The following is a 25,136-nucleotide window of genomic DNA, read 5'->3' as shown; positions in this document are numbered from 1 at the left end:
TAGCATCTTGTTGCAAATTTGTGTTTTAAAAGCCAATACGTCTTAAACCGCCTTTATTTCTTCTTTTGCCAATGCTTATTAAGAGTTTTTATGAGAGAGTTGGGAGCTGGGCAATAATATAGAAAACACAAACAGTGGTCCTACTGAATGACGGGTACACATTAATAGAGGACATGGTGCGTTAAGTGGCGTATAAAAGATCCAACATGCGAACCGCAGTTAGGGCCATATCCATGAAGCAAAATGGGTTGTAAGATCTCGGAGTGTTGTTGACGTCATTGTCAAGATGAAAAATGAAAGTCCCCTAACATATTTAGGAGCTCGCTATCTACAATAAAACCAGTAACATACTTATTAGTTGCTACAAGAAAAGTAAAGGGAGTATCAAGCGAGGCTTGAGCGGTCGACCTCGATGCTGGGGAACAGGGTTCCAGTCTCGGCAACGACGCTCAACATCCTTCTATGGCAACATCCTTTTTGGTCCCACAACAGAGTTTTGCTTCCTGGTTCTAAATTGCCTTTGGGTATACAAGGGCACATCTGTCGTACAACTTAGTGTCATAGCTGGATCCCTAGCTTCAAAGATACACCTTCTGCAGGTGACATTGGATTCCTGTAGTCTCTGCATGGCTTGAACCCTGTTGCTTTCAGTAGGGACATCATTCCCCAGCACACTGTAAAGCGTTTAGGAGTCAACAAAAGGCTCACAGAGTTGGAGGAAAGTTCCAGGTCCACTTTTAACGGCAAAAAAAATATCATAGAGCCTCAGGTGCAGAGGAGCAGGTTTGCCAGTGTTGTGGCTCATGCTTCATGCTTTGGAAGCTGCTGGCTTGTCAGCTGCAGCAACAGTGGCACTGAGTGGGAGTTCATCAGTCACAGATTCAGCTTGGATGTGGGGACAGTAAAGAGTATTCATCTCTAAGATTTCTAGCTTGATTTTGGGGTTGGAAGCCTTGACGTCAAGAGCACTAATGGCAAAACCCTAAAAAACCTCAACATCAAGAGAGATCAGGACAGCAAAGTTGGTCTGGCAACAAAACAAGGTGCCACCGAAACCAAGGAACGAAAAGTGATCTTTTCCCAGCAGAAGTGGAGATGAAAGGTGCTTTGCCTACCTCTCCCAGTTTAGCCTGACTCACACACTTCCTCTACATATCAGCCTTCTACATGATATTTCCAAACTGACTTTATACTTCCTAATAGAGCAACTTAAAAAAGCAGATGACACAAATTGAGGATGCCTGGCCAAAACAGTTGACATAATCACTGAGAATAGAGAAATGAAAATACCTTGACAAAACTAGAAAAAAGCTTCTATTTTTATACACACCTGAAAAATACAGTAAAAAACAAGTGTTCAGTCACAAGTAGCCTGCTTTGTTTAGGGAGCTTAGGTCTGTAAGCTTGGAAAATAAACCACCAGGGCATGATGATACAGGGCGCTTCTAGAATCTTTAAAACACGTTGTTTGTTTCCCTCTTATATTAGTCTTAGCATCAGATACCATTTGATTCTGCTTTTTAGTTTTATTATGTTGTTATGGGGGTGTTTTTAGTCAAATGCAGTTAGATGTGTCTGATTAGAATGTATTGCTATTTAAAAAGGACTAAACATGTTGCAGTATAAGGGAATTTTTTAATTACACAATTTATTTCATATTTTAACATAGGTATTTAAAGTTGTGCTCCAGTATGCAGTGTACGAGTGGAGACGCTTCCAGTGTGAGAGAATCAGATCATGGATAACCTCAAAACCTGAATCATGACTATTTAATTGAGGCGTATTCTTCCCCCCCAAAACCTGATGGGCTACTGGCAATGTTCTGTTTTGTCCCTTTGTGGAGGGCCCAAAGGAATACACCACATTAACATTGTAGACAGTGCAATGCATTGCTGACAATGCTTCCAAAGGTAAGGCACTTCCACATTGGCCTCACAACTTGTTCCACTGCAATAACACTCACCAGTCTACAGGATTGTGTGCATGTTGCAGGAGATATGGAGACTTCTCGTTGATAAGACTGTTAGCATGAACGGTTATGGTAGCTCTTCTCCCGCCTGTGGCCATTTTTATGTGATTTCTCCAGAGAAAGAGCCTCCTGGAAGAAACAAAAAGTCATGACTTTAAATCACTTCAATATCTACAAGGGGTTCACTTCTTTCACCACCTTCCCGCACTCTGCAACTCCCCATGCACCTTTTTTCATCCCTCCTAAGTCTCTCCTCCCAAAGTATGTCCTAGGACTGCCCTCGCTCCTCCCACAGTCTTATTATAAACCTATCTTCTACAGTGCACTGTTGCTTTGTACATCAATATCATCTTCAGCCCTGCACTAGCACCCAAAACTACTGTACAATTAAACCCAAACTACAACACTCCAAACCCCAGCACTGCACCACTGCCCCCAGCACTACTTCCATAATTCCCACACTACCTCACACCACATCATGTCCATGCCACTACCTGCTATAATCAACATGTCACTACGAAATCCAGCACTGCCCTACCAGGAAAGCTGCATACTGGTGTACTACCAGAATTGTACCACCACACTAGCACGTCCTGCCCTCGATTTCCACAGGAGCACTTAACTACCATTCTACTCCACTATACCCTCCCCCACTAGCTGAAACTACAGCCCCCATTCAACCACAATACTACCCAATCCTCCCTCCAGTACTAGATTATGACCCCAACAGCACTACAGTACAATCAATAACATAATGTGTCCACTCACAGCCACACCAAATAGCATCACCACAATCACCATATTACTGACATAACCTTTGAATTTTTCTGCTTTTATTCCCCCAATTATATTTCATACATTCATTTAAGTGGACATTTTTAATTTATAAACGTGTGCTGGAGCCAATGTTCTATGCACATGCATAATCTAGCATTTGCTTTACAACAGTTTGATAGCACATCAAATTATTCCACTCAGCAGCCTTAAACAACACGTTAAATTCAAAGACTACAAATCCCACGAGTCTTTGCAACAAGTCAACAGTAAAACCATAGAATAAGTCTCGTATCAGCAACATCAAGGACCAGCACTTCCTCTTTTTTCACCATTGTTATTGCGGCCGAGCACCGTGATCTATCCACTTTTGAACACCACTTGTCCGTTTTAGGGGGCACGTGGTTCTCACAGTTGGAGGACTTCCCTGTCGGTCTTTTCTGAAGCATCTCCATTAACTGACGAAGAAGCTTGGTTTAGCGCCCACAGGGAGGCACGGCCGCCCACACGGCACCAGTGTGTATAGCAGTGGCGTCATCCGCATGCAAAATGCGTCTCGTACCGACGAGACATGCGGTGTGGCTTCACCCCTGTCGGGGCGTGGAGCACGCATCCTGCAGGTAGGAGTTGCGTCCCTTGCATTCCCGGGAGTACTCGCCGCTCTGGACAGTTTCCCCTCTCTGCCAGGGAGTGGCTGTCACTGTAGTGAGTGTAGTATTTGGGCCTCAGGCCCTCATGCTAGTAAGATGATGGACGCAGACACTGGTATTGTAGTTGGATAACTGGCCCAGAGCACGTGTGCTCGGCCCCTTTTATTGCCAGGGTCACCTGACTGGTGACACCTGTGGTGGGTGGGTGTTCAGTGTGTCTTACAACATGCTGGAACACTAGACTGCTGATCGGACGATCACTACATCCCTCCCAAACTTTAATAAAGGTCAAAACAAAGAAGTCCGAACCTGTGGGAGAGAATACAAATTACAACCAAAATATAAGTCAGTGATAATGAATTCCACGTACTCTCTTCGCTGATGGTCAACTGCCGGTGAGGGTATCCTTGCAGCCGGGACCACTCTGTCTCCTTGGCACGATGTCCCGGTGCTCTGTTGATGTGTTCTTTCGAATTTGCACCGTGGAAGTGTGCCTTACAGTCTCCTTCTTCCTGTACTGCCGTCAGTGAAAAGTGTAGATTAAATGATGGTGGATCATTGGTGTTTTAATTTCCACTGTATAGTCCTGGTAGAGGTGTTTTCTCCAACTGGTGGTGGTCTTCTAACAGGATTCACAGTTGAAGGATATCCCTCTCACGGATAGCCCTCTCTCGTGGGTGTCCCCTCTCACTGGACGACCCGGAGGCCCTTTGCTGCCAGGCTTCCACTGGACCGGACTGCCGCCTTGTCGCTCCAACCACGTTGGAGGAGTCGCTACGGGTCCTCTCTCCGTGTCCGAAGCTCCACCTGAAAAGGGTGTTGTTGGCACTTGGTCCTTCGCATGCTACCTTCGTTCTCCCAGGATCTCCAGAGCAAGCTTCAACAGTCCGTCTCTCGTTTCGGGACCCGCTGCCTCCGGTGTCCCCGAGGCCTCTGCCCCTTAGATATCCACGGTCCTGTGTCCGTTCCATCCCAGAGGTGGTTGTTACCAACTGACCGGCCTGCTCGCCTCTGTCGTCCCCGGGTGACCTTCGGGTTTGCACATAGATGTGTACTCCCAGTGGTGCTGATGTTTTCCAGGTACTGTGTTCGGATGTCCATGCACCTTCTCACTTTCCTCTTCAGGTGTTCCCCTTCCGGTGTGTGTTGTGTTGATCTGTCACGCACACCTCTTTGCTCTTCTCCTTTCCTCTTCAGGTGTTCCCCTTTCTGGTGTGTGCTGTGTTGGTCTGTCACGCACACCTCTTTGCTCTTCTCCTTTCTTCTCTTCGGGTGTTCCCCTTCTGGTGGGTGTTGTGTTGGTCTGTCATGCACACCTCTTTGCTCTTCTCCATTCTTCTCTTCTTCCTTCGTCGTGGCGTCGTGCCACTCAGGATCTGTCTTTCTCTTCCTTTGCGACGCAGTCCGATCTTCTCGCCATCTTGGTCGTCCTTACCAGGCTTCTCTGTGTAGCGTGCACTCTACACGTTTCCCTCTGGTCTTGTCCCAGCACTAGGAGACTGTCTTCCTTTCACTCTCTGACTGGACCGGTCGTCGCGACCTTCTTTCTCACGATTACTTCTTACTTCAAAGTGATGTTGTTGTTGGACCTCTCGTCCATCTCTTTCTGGTCCTCTTCACGGACCTCTCCTGGGGTCCTCTTCAAGGACGTCCCCTCGGTCTTCCTCTTCACTCCCGCTCTGACCTCTTGACAGGTCAGTGTGCTCTCTGACCTCTTGTAGGTCGGCATACTCCTTGTGACCAACGGGTGGGTCGGCTTCTTCCTTGCGACCATCTGGTTGGTCGGCGTCTTCCTTGCGACCATCTGCCTGGTCGGCATCTTCCTTGCGACCATCTGGCAGGTCAGCTTCTCCCTTGCGACCAACTGGTTGGTCGGCTTCTCCCTTGCGACCATCTGGCTGGTCTGCTTCTTCCTCCTACTGCGGGTTTTCGTGCTTCTGGTGGTCCGCGCAACCACTTCTTCTCTCCGCAGTCGCATTGCTTCAGCACGCTTCAGACTACGCCCTCTGGTTGCTGCGTTGGACGCACTTACTGCGCATTCTCTTCAGTGCTTGCATTCCTGGAGCTGGAGCCGCTGTCTCTATGCTGCTGAGCACTAGCTTGGTGCTGGGTTCCTGAATCACCCTGGTCTTCCTGGTGGTGCTACTGCCTTTTCCTGCTGCTGCTGCGACAACCTGTGGCCACCAGGTACCGCTGCACCTTCATTCTCACTATGTTCAGGGCTCCCTTCTCGCCGGTACCCTTCTCACTGTCGGTGGGTTCTGCAGCTCCTGTTCCTGCGCTGCCTTTCACCTTAGATGCTCTCAAGGGTTTTCCTGGCACCATGAGTTTGCTCCTCGGGCTCTATCTTCTGCACATATTCGACTTGCCTTCCTCTTGACTTGCTTGACTCGGTATTCAGAGCGTGTGCATTGCCTTACCACTGGTTGTGGGTTACAAGTAGCTGTCCCTGTTGTGCGTTAACGTACTATGGACGCTGTCCTGCGCACTTACTCTTTGTCCTCAAAGCTGTGTAGTAGCCTGGCACATCAGTTCGCCTCCCAGACCACTAGGTCTTTCCATATATTGCATATACCCTTAGAGTAACAGTCTTTAATGTAGTGGGCGTAATACTGCACTTTGGCCACTAGATGGCAGTGCTGCATTACCTGGAACGTGGCCCAGACTGTTTGAGAACCCAGGCTTTGCGCTATCTCTACTCTTCTCCGAGTGTGCTGGCACCAGGATTGTCTCGTGAACTCAGCTGCTCCTAGGCACTTCCCCAGCCCGGCGCTAGCACTCGCAGCTAAGTAGGTGCATCCCTGATTTATTTTCAGTTCTTTTTGGTGTCCTGTGGGAATATAATTAGTTTTTTTTTTCTCTCCACACTGTAGGCATGACTCAAACGGCCACTTCACTTTCGCTCCTGCCGCTTTCCTGCTAGTTTACATTAGACCTGAGCCTCTTGCTGGCTCGGACTAGTCTGTGTGCCTGCTTCCTTCCTGCGGGCGGGGCACTCCTGCATATGCGCCGGTGGAGGTACTCTCATCGGGCAGCCGCACCTCCTCCCACTCGCCGGTATGTTTATTTATTTATTTTAGTATTGGGCACTGCGGTTCGTGCTGTGTAGGGAATGAGGGCGACAATACACAGGCTGCGGCCGAGTCTCGGGGAGATGCTGTGGCGGCCAGCCGTTCACCGGAGGACTCTTCCGCACGGTGAGTAGCTTTAATCGGCCAAGGGCCGCACGCTGCCTCATCCTCACTCTCCCTGCCCGCGGCAGCCTCACTCAGCTCACATGCTGCGCGGGGGCGGCAGGCGGAGGAGACAGGGGTCGCTGTTCGGTGCTGCGGCCTTACTTCCATTACAGGGGCCGCTTCACTCTGCTCCATGCCCCAGGTCCTTTTGCTGTATGGGGGCTCGTATCGCTGCAGCTGCCGGTGGGCTCCGCTTTAATCATGTCCACCGACAGCCCCTGTTGTCGTGGCCAGTCCTGCCTTCGCTACAGGCCGCGGGGCCTCACACTACGCCTCCCCCTTCACCATTGCCAGGGGAGGTTGGGGAGGGTGCGGGGGGGCGGGGGGGAGTCAGTGCAACGACCTGCCGCGAGCCAGCCATTCACTTTCGAGGTTTCCCGCCCCTCGCAGCAGACCTTTTCTCTCACCGGCTGCACAGGGGGGGGGCTTGTTAACTGCGGGGCTTCGTGACGGGTGAGTGTTCACTCGTGGCTGTAGATGCGGGGTGGGCTCCCGCGGACCTCATTGCTCTCGGGCATGCCACGCTTGATCGTGGGGGATGAAGGAGCGGGGTGGGCTCCCGCTGGCTTCCCTTCGTGTTCTCACCTTCCGCAGTTCCCCACCTTCGGCCGACGGGCCCTTTCATCCACGCGGGTGGGCTCCGCGTGGTTCTTCACACTTGCGGGGTTCACAGCGGCAGGCTCATGAGGTGCGGGGTGGGCTCCCAGTCACTGCATCGTCTTCATGTAGGCCCGGGGCTCGTCGCATGCCCCCGCGGGCCTTCCGACATCTGGCGCCTTCCTCGCTGGGGGTGGGTGCCAATTTCACGTGACAGCTCACTTCCCCTTGCCAGTCCTCATTGGCCTCACACTTCCCCCACCAGGACCAGGGCAGGCGAGGCCATAGCACACATGGGATAGGACCCACTCGTCGCCATTGTAGTATTTGGGCCTCAGGCCCTCATGCTAGTAAAATGATGGACGCAGACACTGGTATTGTAGTTGGATAACTGGTCCAGAGGATGTGTGCTCGGCCCCTTTTATTGCCAGGGTCACCTGACTGGTGACACCTGTGGTGGGTGGGTGTTCAGTGTGTCTTACAACATGCTGGAACACTAGACTGCTGATCGGACGATCACTACAGTGAGCACACGAGACGCAGCAAAAGGACGGTATGCCTCACATTCCGGTATAGTTTTACCTCAACAGTTTAACTGCTTAGATAAGCGGTTCGTCCACGGGGCGATTCTCTTCTCAAAGGCCCGTATATTTAGAGGCCTTGTAGAATACACATACGGGTTAAGGCAAATTTTCGCCGGCCCAGCTAAGAATATTGACCTCTAACTTTCACCTGATCAATTATGACAGGCGAGTTTGATCCCTATTGACAATCTGTGGAGGAGGAGCAATCTCTGCTTTACTATTCATGAGGAGTTAGTGGATGCTATAGATGTATTCCTAGAGGGGGCAGTCTCTTCGGCCCTACAACCCCCTAAGCCAGTGCATTATTGAATTGACGGTGAAGTGCAGCGTGGTACGTGGCTTGAGCCTCCTTCAGGCACGAAGGGGGACCTAATGGCAAGGCAAAAGACTAGACAGAATGTACCGGTTAGACAAACCACTACTTCATCTGATGCCTTCGAGAGGCTGCGCCAGACTTTCCTAAAAAGGCGTTTAGACACACACGAGGCACAAGATGATTCCCAGCCTGATTACACCCCTCGATGACAATTCCTGCCCCGTCAGGGAGCAGATGATAATACTGGGGACCACTCTGATACACATGATGGGGATACGGGCGAGGAACCACGTCTGAAATGACCCTGGGGGCCAGAAGGTGGCACCAAGAAACCCAGGCTGGAGGACTCAGATGAACAGAACTCTGCGGGGACACCAGGCATGCTGAACCCAGAAGACATCTTTCACCACGCTCCGCGGACTGAGTACCAGCGCCAAAGGTAGCGTGCTATGTGGCCTGCCCCATCAGGAAACCCATGGAGCAGGCGGTTTGGGGATGCCTGAAGGCGGAATACCCCAGGCCCTCGTTGGCCAATAAGGTGGCAAGTTCCCCAGACATCTATGCCAAGATGGCAACTTTCATCACTGTCAAACACCTAAGAAGGGCCTGGACCGTTCCTGGCATTCCTGTCAGGATAAGGTATTAGATGTCTTGGAGCCGATTACTAAAATATTGGACAAGGCGGAAGATGCCAGGGAGTCAGGCCAGATGATCGATCCTATCAAGTTGTGCTCAGTGGGTCCTTTGTTTTCTTGGGTAATGCGAATTGTACATTATTGACGGAGCATCGCCATTCCTGGTTGTTAAAATTTGAACCTAAGGTAGGCAATTGGACACCAATGAAGCCAGCCCAGTGGCAAATGAGGGGTCTCTTCGGAGAACCTTTTATCAAGGAGTTGTCATACTTTGTGAATACCTTATCTCTGGAGAAGGCCCAACAGGCCAGCAGATTTTTGAAGGGACCGGAAGAGGAAGGAGGAGCTCATACATCTCCAACCCCCATAGACTGCAAACAAGACGTCCTATCCAGTGGCAAGACCACAAGTAATTCAGAGGGTTCTATCGCTGGGGAGGTCATGGCACAGGAAGTGTCGGTAAAGGAAATGCCTGCAGAGCCAGCAAGATGCCAGATGGCACCACCGGTAAGCAATATCCCTTCTTCCCTACTAGGGGTGGGGGTAAGGTTATAATGGTTCAGCCACAAATGGGCGTTCATAACAGAGGATACATGGGTGCTTCAAACTGTGAAGGGCTTTCACAGAGAATTTTTTGGCACAGCCCACCAGCACTCCCAACCCCGTCCTTTAGTCTTCTTACAGGAAGGGACACGGGTGGTAAGCAAAGAGGTGAAGTACCTTCTCGAGAAAGGGGCTTCTTGAGCAATATTTTTCTGGTCGAGAAAAAGGACAACTGATTCCGACCAGTTATAAATCTTTGAGATTTTAAATCAATGAGTGGTATACCCTCATTTCAAGATGGAGGGCATCCACCTCCTGAGGGATGTTCTGCTGCCTAATGATTGTTTGGTACTACTTGATCTGAAGGATGCCTACCTCACTATCCTGATATTTCCTTAACCACAGACTGTTCCTAAACTTTGAGTAGGAAGACCATATCTTTAAATTCACATTGTTCAGCCTGTCTTTGGCATCCTGGTGCTTCACCAAGGTGTTGAGGCCGGTTATGGAATGGCTATGGGCAAGGAGAGTGCGACCGATAGTGTACGTGGATGACATCCTTTTGATGCACCAGGAAAAATCTGTTTTACACTCGCAACTTCGGAAGACTCAGTCTTTGTTACTAGATCCAGGCTTTATACTGAATGATCAGAAGTCTGACTTTGTCCCCGCAAAGCAGATGACCTTTCTGGGGTTCGAGATCGACACGATGTAACAGTGCCTCAGGCTAACCCAAAATAAGATGCTCGTGATTCATCAGGAGTTGCGCAAAACACTACAACAGGAAAACGTATCCCTCTGACACCTGGCTCGGATTGCGGGCATTCTATCCTTATTGATCCAAGCGATCTTTCAGGGTCCCTTGCATGACCGGACCCTAAAACGCACCTCAGTATGGGCCTGTCGTAGATTTCTCTTTTCACAGAAACACAGATGGAGTTTCAGTGGTGGTTCGATCATATGCAGGCCTAGAACAGCAGGGCCATTTTTGGATCGGCTCCGGATTTGGTGATCAAATCGGATGCCAGTCGTCAAGGTTGGGGCGCTCACTGTGGTAATATTACCACAGGCGGATAGTGGTCAAAGGAAAAGAAGTCTCTCGACATCAAGTGTCAGGAGCTCCTCGCCGGATCATTTGAGATTTGGATACTGATGGCCAACAAGGTGTCCTGCACCATCTTGTTGAAGATGGACAACATATCAGTGTTAAGATATATCAATCGCCTAGAAGGCACAAGATTCAAGGATCTGGCAGATTTGGCCAGGGACTTTTGGAACTACTCCCTGGATTACAAGTTGTCGGTGGTGACGGAATATCTGCCGGGGAAACTCAATTAGTCAGCAGACGGCCACTCCAGACATCTAGAGGACTACAGTGCCTGGAAGCTGGATTCTCCTCTTTTTGAGAACTTGATGATGTGGTGGGGCCCATGTCAAATGGACCTCTTTGCATCATGACTCAATCACCAATATTCTCGCTTCAGTTGGCGCCTGGACCCGCTGAAAGTGATGGATGCCTTCCTTTTGCTGTGTTTTCTGGTGGAAAGGGCTCACAGGGCCCTAGCAGCAACCTCCACAGGGGGCAACCCCATGGCCGGTGATTGCAAGCTTCTTGAACTATCATGATAGAAACTTGGTGTTATGTATGGTTAGGGAATTAGGGAAGGTTAATCATGAATACAGACAGATCCTTATATTCCCAGACTACACGAAAATGGTGTAACGGCAGAGGAAAATGTACGAATCAGCAAAACAAAAACTGCAAGCAATGAACATAAAGTACACATTGCTATACCCGGGAAAGCTAAAAGTTGTTTTCCATGGTAAGGCCTTCTTATTTGAACACCCCTACCAGACGTGGGAGTGGATAGAAGAGCAACCCCCAAGGCGACTGGAAGGATCCAACACTTCTATCCCATGGCGCTTCGAGCATGGAAGAGAAGATGTATGGGGGAAGGGGGTTGGGAAGGCGCAAAATGCGTAGAGGTCACCTGGGCCATTCGTGGCCCCAGACAAAGGAAAGTGACAGATGCACCAGAAGAACATTCCTCAAACACAGACATTGGCAACAAACCAACTAATCTTCAATGTACAGAGGTCAAAACAGGGGCCTCGTACAAATGACTATGCAGCGTCGTATAATAATATGCTTCAAGCAATGAATTAGAGTTGAGTGTTGCAGGTAAAGTGCGCCTGACTCCAGTTGTAAGAAGGGAGCATCTGAGGAGATGTTAAGGCAGCTGAGACGGACCTTTCCATGGTTGGGGAAATGGGTAGTTAAAAAACCAGGTCAGGGAAAAGTGGGGTGGGTGAATAGTTGGCTTTGTCCGCATCGGTTGTTCACAGTTGGGCACAGCAGATGCGGTCATACAGGCCTACCATGGCAAGAAAGAGGGAAAGGCGCCTAGAGGTACCAGGTACAGCTGCACTGACCACAAAATGGATGAATCCACAACATCTTGACTCATTGTCAGTCCTCTCATGAAATGTAAACAGACTAGGCTGTAAAATCAAAAGAGGGGTCGCAACACAATATATCCGTAGACACTACCCCGATCTAATACAGGAGACACACCCACAGGGAAAAGCTTGCTGATGCCTGTAAAGGGGTAAATATGTAGTGCTGGCCCATGCAGAATTTACAAGGGACTCTCGGGGAGTAGCAATCCCAGCCAAGAAGATCCTCCACTTTGCAGGTGGAGAAAAAATGAGTAGATCCCAAGGGTTGTTATGTGGCAGGTGGTAAAGGAAAAAGGTCCTGATTGTTTACGTGAACGTCCCCGAGGCTTCAGAAATGAACGCTGGAGGCACCGGGCTCCATTCTTATAGATGCGAGTAGGGATAGACGCATATTGAACGGGGATTTCAACTAAATTATGGATTGGGAGTTAGACAGACATGTGCACCTGCCAACACAATCTACAGCACCCACAGCACTAGCACGTTTACCCCACGCAATGGGTCTCAGGAATATCTGGAGGTTCCGTCACCCACAAGATAAACACTACTCGTTCCTCTCTGGAGCTCACTGGATCGCGTCCTTTTTTTGGAGTTAGCTTAGGTGAAGGACACTCAATATTTGGCTCTAGGGGTATCACACCACTTGCAATTGCTAATCAAACTGGGTTATATGAGCGGCTGGCCGCCCTTTTCCACCCGCTTTGCCAAACCTGTTTGGAGCTGAACAAGACAAAGGGAGCCTGCCCCCAGACCTCAATCACGCAATTATTGTAGATATCCACAAGAAGGGTAAAACGACAAATCTATGCCCCTCATAGAGACCCATCTCATTGTTAAGTAACAAAAGCAAAATACTAGCCACTATCCTGGAGAAAAGATTGGGTGGGGTAATATCTGCCGTGATCCAAGCCAACTAAACAGGTTTTATGCAGAAAAGTGGCAGGCGACTGAACCATAGACAGTTACAGTTGTGGCTGGATGGACTGATAGAGACCACCTGGCGATGATGATGTTTGTTGGATGCAGAAAAAGCTTTTGACTCCATAGACTGGCTCAACCTACTCGAGACCCTGATTTGGCCCCAAGTTTTGTAACTGGGTAGCCCTTCGCTATAAATCACCTACTGGGGCGGTGAGGGTGAACGAGACGGTCTCAAAGACATTTGCATTGGGGAACGGCACAAGACACGGGTGTCCATTGTCACTGCTCCTGTTTGCATTATGTAGAAAGCCACTGGCCAGCTGGCTATGCAGCATAATGTTTATAGTGGGCTTTCCCCAGATATTGGAGGAGCCACAAAAAATATCTTTATATTCCAACGATGCTCAGGTGTACCTAGCAGACCCGGAGGTGTCGATAGCACCTGTACTGTCAGTGTTCCGTGCTTTAGAGACATACTCCGGGTACCGTATAGATTGGGAGAAATACATCATATATCAACTAGGAAACTTTGAGGACCTGGGGTGAATGAAAGGTGACTTCAGACTGATGAGGAAAGGCTTTAAATACTTGAGTATTGATATCACTGCAGACAGAGAAAGGTTCCAGGAACTTAACCTGGACAGAGTTCTGGTGTATTTCCGCAAAGATGAGGAACGATGGCATAAACTCCCCTTCACAACTATGGGCAGGGCTGCAATCTACAAAATGATTGCTCTGCCCAAGCTGCTCTACGCACTGTAAAACATCCCATACTACATCCCTGAAAACACTGACAAATTAGATAGATGGGGGCACCTCGAGAACAGCTCTGAGGACGTTGTACAGGTCAGTCTACAACGGGGGCCTTGTGCTTCTCGACATGCGGGCATTTCATAGAGCTACACAGTTGCACATTATTAACGACTGGGGAAACTGTCTGCTTGGTGAACCAGCGTATATGATAGAAAGCGAGGCGATGAGAGCGGCATCCTGTGTCCATTACATCTACGGGAATCAAGACAGGAAACACTTACCCGAGCCACCAAGCTGTGGATTAGAAGGGGAAGATTACCTTGGCCAGCCCTTATGTAAGGGATCAATACTAAATCAATACAGGCAAACTCACTGGCTTTTACTGGTGGGAACAGATTGGGCTAGAAAGATTATGGGTTGTGCTGGCGGATGGGGAGTATAAATCATTTGAGTTATAACAGCAAGAATACACCTTAAGCGATACTCAACAGTTTAGATATTTGCAAGTGACACATGGACTAAGGAAAGAAAGGGTCCTGGAGATGGACCTCCAGAACATAGCCTGCTTGAAAGCGTGATCACCCATAGGGCAGTATCCCAGTTATATCGCACTATACTTAACTACATACTGGATAACCTGGGAAACCTATTGGAGAAATGGGAGGCCGATGTGGGAAACCTGGAAGATAGTGATTGGCAGGCAGCCCCAGTACACCCCAGGGAAGTTGCTATCAAAGCCAGACTGCAACTGATCCAATTCAACATCTTCCAAAAGTCATACTACAGTAGGTCCGGTCTACATAAAATGTGGAGAGGATAGAGTCCCATGTGCCTCCGGTGTGGCTTGGTGGAGGGCACGTTCCTACATACGATTCGGGGCGGCTCGAAAGTGGACGTGTATTGGGGATCCCTTATCACAGATTGTGGTGGAGATGGTCATTCCCAAAACACCCTAACTAATTATACTATGCATACACAATGACACAGACATCGCCAGGAAACAAATTTGTTATGTATGCTGGGTTTTGCTGTGGACAAATGGGACAAAGCTGGACTGTGGAGGAGAGAACACACTTCAACGAGGGATATGTGGTGAGAGGGAATGAACAGATGTATGGAGGAAGAGAGAGTGGTCTATGAGAGCCAAGGCTACCCCAGGAAATTTGAAACATTTGGGGGCAATGCAGAGCCCACCTCAGACTAACAGAAAGCTCATCCAACTCATCAGAAGTGGAAACTCCACCATAAAGCCCCCTTTAGCAGAGAGGGTAGCGAGGCAGCCTGTACTGGTGGGGTGGAGGCCCCTACAGCGACCACTGACTGGGACCAGTGGGGGCAGGAGAGGGCGCAAGGGAGTTCTAGAGAGGGAATATGTGAGTGTTTGCATGCTTACTGCTGTGCATTGTTCAGGCAAGCACTTATGGTGTTAAGTTAGCTTACCTAAGAGCTAGAAGGGAGGGGTTAGTGAACACTTACTGGTTCTGTCATACATGACATAAAACATTTGAAATAACCATTGCAATTCTTTTTATTATTCTGTTAATTTTTTTCTACACCACTACATAGCTTGCTTTTATAAATACAACTATCCACATTATTTACACTAAATTAAGACACTGCTTTAAATAAGTTTGAAAGTATGCAATGTGCATTCTTGTGTGCGTCAATTCATGGTGAATTAGGTAGCGAAAGTCGCAACAAATATTTCTATAATTCTCACAGGACTGATTGTTGCAGAGAACACACGATCCCAGGCAATGTGCAGGTGGTTTGCAGGTTACAGTCCACCAAGTTTCCGGTCTCATGTTGGTAAATTGGTATTATGAAGTCTGGGCTTTGCCAGAGAACCTAAAACTAGGCTGTATTTTGCATGGAATTACAAAAACCTATTACTACCAACCACTGCACTTGCATTCCATTTCTCGAAGCCCAAGAACACAATCTGCGGCATCCCTCAAGGATCATCCTTCAGTCACACCCTCTTCTACACCTATATGACCCCCTTGTCCAACACTGTCAAAAACAACGGACTTAACATCATCTCCTACCCAGATGACACCCAGCTCATCCTCTCGCTAGCCAAAGACCCCGCCATGGTGAAGCCCAACTTCTACCTGTGCATGACCAACGCCGCTTACTAGATGAAGGACAACTGACTCCGCCTCAACATAGACAAAACGGAGGTTCTAATCTTTGGGAACACTGCCTCAATGTGGCCCGCCGACCTGGGACTCCCCCGCCACCCCCCCGGACCAAGCCCGAAACCTCTGTATCATCCTTAACAACAAACTCAACATGAAGAACCAGATCAAAGCAGTCTCCTCTGCCTGCTTCTTCACCATCCACATGCTCCGTAAAATTTTCAAGTGGCTCCCAATCTCCACCAGATGAACCATCACGCAAACCCTCGTCACCAGCCACTTGGACTATGGCAACACTCTGTATGCTGGACTCTCAGCACACCTCACGAAAAGACTTCAAATCGTACAGAACTCAGCAGCCTGACTCATACGGAGTCCCTCAGGATGGACCCAGATCACCCCCCACATTCGAAACCTCTGCTGGCTCCCGTACACAAACCACGCCAATTCAAGCGGTTGACGCACGCCTATAAAGCCCTTCACAACCAAGGACCTGCATACCTCAACCACCATCTGAGCTTCCACCTCCCTGCCAGACCCCTACGCTCTGCATCTCTCTCTCACTCACACCCACTGCATCCACTGAAGCAACAGTGAAGGCCGTTCCTTTTCCTACCTCGCTGCGAAATCCTGGAACGGCCTCCCCATCCACCTCAGGATATCCGCTCCCTCCAGGAATTCACAAGGGGACTGAAGACGTGGCTCTTCAACTGAAGCCCCATGCAGCCGATCCCAGTGCCTGAATACCCTCACAGGTGATAAGTGCCCTCTACAAATCATGATTGATTGATTTACCGCACAGCATTATAGTACCTCCTTACATGACTGCACTACCACTGCAAATTGGCAAACTAACACTGTCCTTCCAGTGATCTTCAACAAACACCACTGTACTAAAAGCAATGCCCATCACAATACCACTCCCAAGAACACATCCCCAATCTCCATTCTCCGACATCGCTGAACACCGCTAAGCCCTTACACATTGATGCACTACCACCTCTACAAAATTTTATCAACACAATACCAAAACCATGCACTACACTCCTACAGTCCAGGACCCACATGTTGTGCTGGGCACTGACCCAACACCCACCCAAAAGCATAACATAACGACATCTGACACCAAACCTCCACTACTACTGTGCTATCACCCACACCGCTAAACAACCACCTCAATGATCTAAACTTCTGCCTCCTATGGGCGGGGGTGTGGTCTAGCCGTGCAGAATGGCGGCTGCTTGAATTGAGAGCTCCAGGTCCAGCTGCCAAATCACCTATAATCCTCGACATCTTTTCGTCCTGGACCCCTCACTACCCATAAGGGGGGGCCTGCAGAGGCGATGGGGGCATCCAAGAAGGGAAGCCTGAATCCTGAGCAGCTCCCCCTTAAATTTTGAACACTTTCACCCTAAGCCTAAGGGAGTGTGGCCTGCACACGCCGGATACGGGACCCACGCAGGACTGGTTATGCATCAGTGGCTCCCCCAAAACCCAGTGAGGGGCAGAGAGGTAGGGGACCCCAGTGGCAGACCCCAAATCATGACACTGCCAGTTCCCTGGCCCAGGTCCTAGTACCTAGAGTGCTGCATTGCCAGGGCAGGCATAGCGCTCCTGGGTGATGGAAGTGGCGTCTTGACCAGGTCCCCTGCCCTCTGGCCTTTGTCCCACCACTTGGCGGAGGCAGGGGCAGCGCCAGTGCTCATCGGAACCTGTGAAGGGCCCCTGCATTGACAGGTGGGGAGACCTGTATGCCCACACCCCACCGAAGACTGGTCATTACTGTGGAACACCTACCCCGGTGCCTGGCTCTCCACTGATCTCACCCTTTGCCTTGTTTGGGAGACTGCTTGGTGCACTATTTGGGGGCTGATTCTTGTTGGTTCAACGTTGGCCTCCCTGGTTTTGTGGGGCTGCTTGTGCTCCCCACTCTCCCCGAAGGAATTGTTTGGAAGGATAAGCAGGCCCCTCTACTACTGGAGATTTGCAGTTCGATCAGGGGACCTGCTCTGCACACTTCTGGTCCCACATGGGGTGAGGGGGGGGCAGCATGCAGCCCAGAGCAGTCTCGGGAGTTAGGGACCGGCACCTTGGGGTGCACGAAATCAGTGAAGACACCACTGCCCTCAATGCCATTCTTGACCAGATGCCCCAGCCGGGACAGAGACCTTGCTGGGGCCTCCTCTACCACGGATAAGCTTGATGTAATCCTAGCTGCAATTGAGACTTCATGCCTCAGCCTGGATTCCAAGGTAGACGCGATCACCACAGAGGTCAACCTTCTCTGACAGGACCACAGAAAATTGGTTGAGCCGGTTACCCTTAATAAGCGCTTCTTGGCGGACCTCAAGCCCTTAGAGACAGACCTTCAGATGTAGATATGAGACCGCAAGGATCGAATACAGATCTTAGAGATGCCGGCGGACGATGCAGAGGGTCGATCACGACGCACCAATATTCGTATTATTGGTCCCCCTGAGGACAATGAGGGCCGAACATGGTCACCTACCTGGAGGGGTGGTTTAAGGAACTGATTCCTGCAGAGAAACGTACCCTGTTCTTTTCCATCAAGAGGACCCATCGGGTCCCAGCTCATCTGCCCCCTCCGGGGGCGCCCCCGAGGCCCATTGTTGCCAAAATGCTGCATTTCAAGTACAGACACAGTCTCTGGGTGTCCCACCTATCCGCTCCGCTTCTGAGGGACAACCATCACATCCTTCTTTTCTCAGACTTTACCTTAGCTGTATGGCACAAGCGGGTCTCCTTGGGGGGGTCATACGCAGGCTCCTTGATCTGGGCCTAAAATATGCCTGACCGTTTCCCTTCATGCTTAGGGTGTTACGGGACAGTAAATCCTTTTTCTCCCAGGAACCATCGGAGGCTTGGGACTGGATTTAAGTATTTTCGCCAGCCCAATGCCCCAGCGGACAGGGGGGCTCAGCCTGTGAGGCGGCCTGGTCGTTGCTGCTGTTCGGGGCGCAGCCAGCCGGGCCGGCCACAGATCCATGCTGCACCCTTTCCTGAACAGGCACAGGATAGCCACCTTTCTGCCTTGGAGGCTGCAGTTTACATAAAAGAGAATAACATTCAGATACATGTTTGATTTTAATGAGGTAGGAGCAAAGAATTTCACTAAACATTTTCACCATCCTGCACCACATTATCACTTCCACCACTCCACACCTCCAAGCGCACTACTACCAACACACACTTGACTCCTATTCCCACATCACTGCACTGCCATGTTTACATCACTGCACTACCTCCCTTTAGTATTGCATTCTCACATCCAGTACCATACCCGCCCCTTAGCACCATACTAACACCCCCACCGCAAAGGGGGGGTTTTACATTAGCAAAACAACCACACAAAAACCATCTTCAGAATCAATTCACAAAAGCTGATTGACTAAATATTCTTTTATTCACGGTCTACACCTGACTGGAGAAGACTAACTCATCAGTCATGCTTCCTCTTCACAGACACTCATGGCTTCCACTGAATAAGGTTCAAGGCTTACAGTCAGCAGCTCAGAATAGTTCAGCCATTTGTACACATCACATGTTCTCTACTGAGTACTCGCAAAGACTTACATAACCATCTATCTAAAGAGGAACTAAACCTTTCTCAGCACATCCCCCATTGGTATCCCAAGGATGCAACTGCCTCACTGGGTAAGGATTACAAGCTGAGAAAATAAATGGGTTATAGTAATGCTTAACTATAGCTCAGCAGGTCTATTAGAAGCTCAGAGTAACGTAATATAGTATCTTTAAGCTTATATGATACAGCACTTTGCCCCAAAGATAAACCACCTCCAAAGACCTGCGTTACATTATCAGAGAAATATGTGAATTACCCCAACTCTCCATTTCCTGGCACCTTTCACTCCGCAAGTGTCAACACAATGCTGCTGGTCAATGTATGTTGTATATTGCTTTCAGATCCCAGATGGGGTAAGTAAATAGAGCGATTCTCTGTAAATAACTGTGTAAGACATTCCATATGAAATGCAAAATCCTCCAAAAACTTGGCACAGAACTCAGTGTCCTAGAAGGAGTGAAACCGCTCTATGTTAGTTGGAGTAGGCTCTGCAATAATGCTTTGCACCAGACTGGGTTAGTTCTCACTCACCCTCAGAAAGATCATATTGAACGCATTCAGCCTCTCTGGTCTTAAAACATATTTATCAATGCATAAAGTGATACCAATCTCTTCAAGAAAGAAATGTAAGCACCTTAAGCAATCACTCTTTCATGCTCCAGTTCTGACTTGGAGACTAAAAGAATATCATCTTGGAAAGCCACAACTGAGGAGTACTTATGACTGAAAGACGACTGTGGTTAATGCCAGACTGAATGCAATCTATAGAATAGGTACATGCCATCAGGCATAAAGAGAGCAGTCAAATGATGCATGTGGGAAAGTGCCTCTTTTTGACAAGGTCACCCCCACTTTTTGCCTGGTATTTAATGCAATTCTGACAGAAGTGTACTGCTAACCATGTCCCCAGTGCCAATGCTCTTTCCTTAAAACAAAGTAACTGTGCAATTGGTTTTCAATTGGCAAGACCTTTCGCACCCAAGTAAGTCCCTAATAAAATGTACCCCTGGTACCTATGGCATGGGTACTAAAGATGGTCTTTAAGGGCTGCAGCATGAATTGTGCTACCCCAAGGGGCCCACCACCAAACTCATGCAGAATGCCAGTGCAGGCTGCGTGAAATGGTGCTGACAAAAGTGAAAACACGACATGGCACACATCTTGTGTGCCATGCCCACAGACCCTGCATGCGATATATGAAAGTCACCCCTACAGCAGGCCTTCTAGCTTTAAGGCAGGGTGCATTATATTACATGTGAAGACATATCTGCATGAGCAGATAAGCCCCTGTGATGTCTAGTTCAATTGTTGAATTAAGTATATTAACTGGACGCGGGGTGCTAGGTGGCGCACAAGCGGAATGGCCGCCATCGCGTGAGGCTCCCGCTGTTCAGCGCCTTTCATCCGTCATTTATCCTGGTTCCTGGATGCAGTTGACTCCAGTTTCACGGCATTCCGAGGCCCGGCAGGAGCGGATCGTCTGGTGCATGCCCTGGGGCGCTTTGAGTGGATCTGAGGTGGCTGGCGTTGTAGACGCGTCTCGCCCGGTCGTTCCGGGTGACGTGCTGGAACTTGTGGCTGGGCAGCGGTGCCTACGCAACCCCCGAGGCGCCCATGAGGCAGGTAGGCCTCTACTGAGTGTTGGTGGCGGGGGTGCTGTGCTGAGAGGTGCGGCTGGTGTGTGACGTGCAGAAGCGGATGTCGCAGTGAGCAGGCTACCGACAGAAGACGCCTGATACGTGAGTGGACACTCAGCGCTGCTCAGATTTTATCAGGTCGGAAGGTGGTGCAGAAATAAGGAATGGTGGCGGGCGCTGGAGGGCTCAGCGTATGATTCCTTCTCGGCTGGAAGCTTCCAAATTGAGCATCGATACCACTAACATTCCTTTGGGGCAGCAACAGGCACTTGTGGAGAGCTGCCCAGGGGCAATAGATGCGCAGAGGTGATTACATTGTCCCACAGACTGGTGCGTGGAGCATACAGACTAAGCGCGGTTTTACATTGCTTGGATCAGCGCCTGGAGAGCTGGGACCCTAGTAGTACAGGTCAGTGCTGGGGGAATATTGCTGGCAGTTCCTCCGGAGTGTGGCACAACTACACCTACAGTCTAGCTGCCCCATCTATTGGAAGTTGGGACACGGGTGGCCCTGGTGCAGCTTGGGGTGGATTGGCTTGCTGCTGAGAGCAGTGGCGGAGCGTGCTCTCACTTCTTCCCCCCCTCTCCTCCTTTTCTTTTAGTTTTTTTCTCTGTGGCGAACGGCGTGAAGGCACACAGTAAGCCACTGCGTGGTACCGGTGAAGCGGATTGGGCTGGCGGACTGCACGGGTGGCCTGCGATAGCAGCGAGGGACCGGAGCGATCTTCATCCTGGCTTGCTGGAACACAGCCCCCTTGGCGTAGAGCCTGCGAAGCTTGCACTGATTGTGGAGGAGGGGGCTCGGGCACTGATCTGCACCTTGCCTCATGGGAAGACTGAGCTGCACTGGGCTACCTCATTTCTGCTACGGAGGATCATTAGTGGCGAGATGGGGAAGGCTGATGCGCGCCAGCCGCGGCTCACATTTGAGGCTAAAAAGAATATGCGGCATCAGCAGGTGGAGGCTGCAGTTGAGGTGGAAGAACTGCAGGCGGGGTCACAGAGCTTCCCAGGGGCTGATGTGGCGTCAGTTCTCTTGGAGGTGCGGCAGGGCTTCACCACGATTGCGGACAAAATGGACACTCCAACGTCGCGAATGGACACCATAGCATGGAAATTGGAGGGCCATGAGACTCGCTTAACTGAGGCCGAGCATAGAATATCGGAGGTTGAGGACGCCACCAGTCAGGTGCAGGGTGCGACGGCGCAGTTAGATAAGCTATTGAAAATCATAGCGGCTAAGAATGAGGACATAGTGGCGATTATTCGCAGGAATAACATTTGCATCTTAGGTATTCCGGTGAGTACTCATACGGGCAAAATGGAGGACTACATTGAAAAGTTGTTGATGGCGGTGGTGGGCCGGGAGCTGCGGTCGTCCCACTTCATAGTGGGGAGGGCCCACCGCTCGCTTGGACCGCGCCCGCCCCCCCCCCACCTCCGGAAGTGTCCCTCGGCCTATCATTGCGCGCCTCTTAAATTACAGGGATCGAGATGTGGCGTTACGAGTGGCTAGGGAGAAAAAAGAGCTGCACTACAATGGCGTACCTTTCACAATGTTCCCGGATTTTACATTGCAGGTTCGGGAGGAGCGCTGCAAGTTTCTTGTAGTCAAACAGAAGTTGAGACAAGCCCAAATTGACTAGGCTTTGTTATATCCTGCCCGTCTGCGCATCACGTATCAAGGGGCTCAAACATTCTGCACGAAGCCCCAACAGGCGGAAGATTTCTTGAAACAACTTAAAAAGCAGAAGAAAAAAAATCGCCAGTCCGAGACGGGCCTCCGTCGGCAACAACTTCGGACGTAGAGTGACTGGAGTTGTGGCATGTGACTCGCAGTTAAAATAATTTGTTGCTGTTCACTACCGTGGTTGAGGCTCTCTCTTCACTATGCACCCAGACTATAGAACGTGTCTGAGAAAGCTGGATAATAAGGGATTCAGGTGTTTGGGGGGTGCAGAGGGAGTTCGAAGCGCTGTGATTGCTAAGACCTGGAACGTTACCTTAGACATGGCAGCTGAACACTCTTGTGGCCCACTCGGGATCTTGCTTACTGTTGTGGGATCTCTGGTCGGGCGCGGGGTTCACGTGAACCACCTAGCAGTAGTTCCCTCGTAAGGGTGTACCCCATTATGTTTATGTGGGGCTATTTGTATTTGTTTGCAGTTTTCACCTTATTGCCCTGGAAACGGGCAGAGTTGTTCCTTCTGGAATGTAAATTGTTGGGAAGTAGGGACGGGGGTGGGATCTGGACAACTGGCATGATTGGGATGCTTCAGTGGGAGGGGGAGGGAGACTTTTGGGGTATAAATGTCATGGCTAGAATAGTGTGTGGGGCACTCGCTGGAACGCTGAACCTCATGAGCGCTGTGATCTGGGGAATCAGGAGTCTACAATGTGCGTGTTCTGCGCTGTTGGGTTGGAGTGATGGTATCGGATAGCAAGTCCGTATTGAGAATATTGTCGTGGAATGTCTGGAGTCTAGGGGATCCGCGACAGTGCAGGCGCATTCTGGCATATCTTGATAGGCATCGGATACAGGTGGCTTTGCTACAGGAAACACATCTCAGCCCGGGGTCCACGGTGTCCTTCGTCGGTAAATGGGCGAGTCACAGATTTTTTTTTTTTTTTTTTTTTGAAACCGTTTATTACAGGTCTTAAAAGTATACAAGTATGGGCCCACAACCTTCCGGCCGGCCGCTAGCAATGGTAGGAACATACGACATACATTTATGGAACACGTGGTATTACAGGAGGAGCATTTCTCCGTAGGTAACAATGTCAAAGCCACATCATCCAGGCCCCAGTATGCGGTTTCATTTTAAATTAAGAACAACAAAAATTAAAACCACACCCACAAGGCAACCCACAATCAAAAAAAGCAGCACGTGCTCCCCTAGAGGGGGGATCCCAACTATACACAGAAGTGTGAGGAGGGGGAAGAGAACAGAGCGTGGACTGGGGGAACCCAATGCCCGGCAGCGGAGGAATGAGTCGGCTAAGGGGATGGGGCTGGCGAGGCATCAGGCAGCAGCGGTGGTGCGCAGATACCCCCTCGGTAGGCGTTCCAGGGGCCCCATACTTTCACCCATGTCCCAGGCTTACCCCTCGCCACATACACCACCTTTTCGCGAAACATGCACCAGTCCATGTGTTCTTTCCAGGCCGAGACCGTCGGGGGCCTCTGGGATCCCCACAGTTGAGCAATATCACGCTTGGCTATCATATATCCCAGAGTCACCCACCACGTCTGCGGCGCCGAGTAATCAGTCGGTTCCCACACATTCAACAGGCATCTCCTCGCTTCAGGCAACAACGCCACATGTGTAACCAGTCGCAGCACCTCATGTACACCACGCCAGAACCCCTCTACCTCCGGGCACTCCCACAAAATATGCATAACGGTCCCCAAAGCACCACACCCACGCTTACACAACCCATCTCCAGCATAGCCCATACGCAGAAGCTTTGGCCCCGTCATGTAGACCCGGTGGAGTATCTTGAGCTGGACGAAGCGAAGGCGAGCCGGCACGGCCACCTCCTTCGGGGAGGCCACCGCGGAGGTCCAGTCCTCGTCGTCCAACTCCAGCCCGTCGGCAACCCAAGCCGCACGAAGGGCAGTCAACAGGCCCGAGCGGTCGTTTATGAGCTTTTTGTATATAAGTGAGATCGTGCTGTCCGGGACGTGCCCATCCAGCATTCTATCCTCCAGGGGGGAATATTCCGGGATGGAGGCAGCGTCCGAGAAGACGGAGCCCAGCGCATGACGGACCTGCAAATACCGAAAGTATTCACTGCCCTGCAACTGAAACTCCGTCTGTAGCATATCGAACGTTTTAAATCCTCCCCTCGTCCAAAGATCCCCAACTTTACTGATACCTATTATGTCCCACTTCTCGAAGCCCTTAGAGGTCCACAGGGAACCTAACCGCTCAGACGCGTATAGTGGTGATGCCCGGGTCAAACGGTCCTTCCACCCCATAGCTGCATTGGCCGCGTGCCAGACTTGCACCATGACACGCGTGGGGCCCGTCAGACGAGCGTCGGGCGCGCCAGAATAGAGCGCTCGATTGTAGTCGCCACCTGGCAGGAGCATCTTGTCCATTTCAAATGCCGGGTTTAAGGCGGGCCCGAAGAGGCCATGATTAATGGCGGCGAGCTGGGAGGCCCAATAGTACCGTTTAATATCCGGGAGGGCAATCCCCCCGTCAAACCATGGGAGCGTCAGCTTAGCCAGAGCAATGCGCGGCCTCCCGTCCCAGAACAGGCGGCGTTGCAGACTCTCCACCTCACGGAAGTAGCGCGCCGGGACCGAG

At 50.3% G+C, this 25,136-nt stretch overlaps 1 protein-coding gene across 11 annotated transcripts in view; it reads right to left on the bottom strand.

Moving 5' to 3' along the window:
- The window catches only part of SPATA20 (spermatogenesis associated 20), a 2,191,885-nt gene that overhangs the window by 1,855,362 nt on the left and 311,387 nt on the right, over positions 1-25,136 (bottom strand). For all 11 annotated transcript variants that reach the window (XM_085617132.1, XM_085617125.1, XM_085617126.1 and 8 more), the window contains one exon: positions 1,964-2,098. In XM_085617132.1, coding sequence (XP_085473258.1) covers positions 1,964-2,067 — 104 coding nt within the window. In that variant the 5' untranslated portion in view covers positions 2,068-2,098. The remainder of the gene's footprint in view (positions 1-1,963; positions 2,099-25,136) is intronic.

Source organism: Triturus cristatus, chromosome 7 (genome assembly GCF_964204655.1).
Source record: "Triturus cristatus chromosome 7, aTriCri1.1, whole genome shotgun sequence".
Taxonomy (NCBI): Eukaryota; Metazoa; Chordata; class Amphibia; order Caudata; family Salamandridae; genus Triturus; species Triturus cristatus.
The sequence above is the reverse complement of the archived record's forward strand: the minus strand, read 5'-3'. Positions and strand labels throughout refer to the sequence as shown.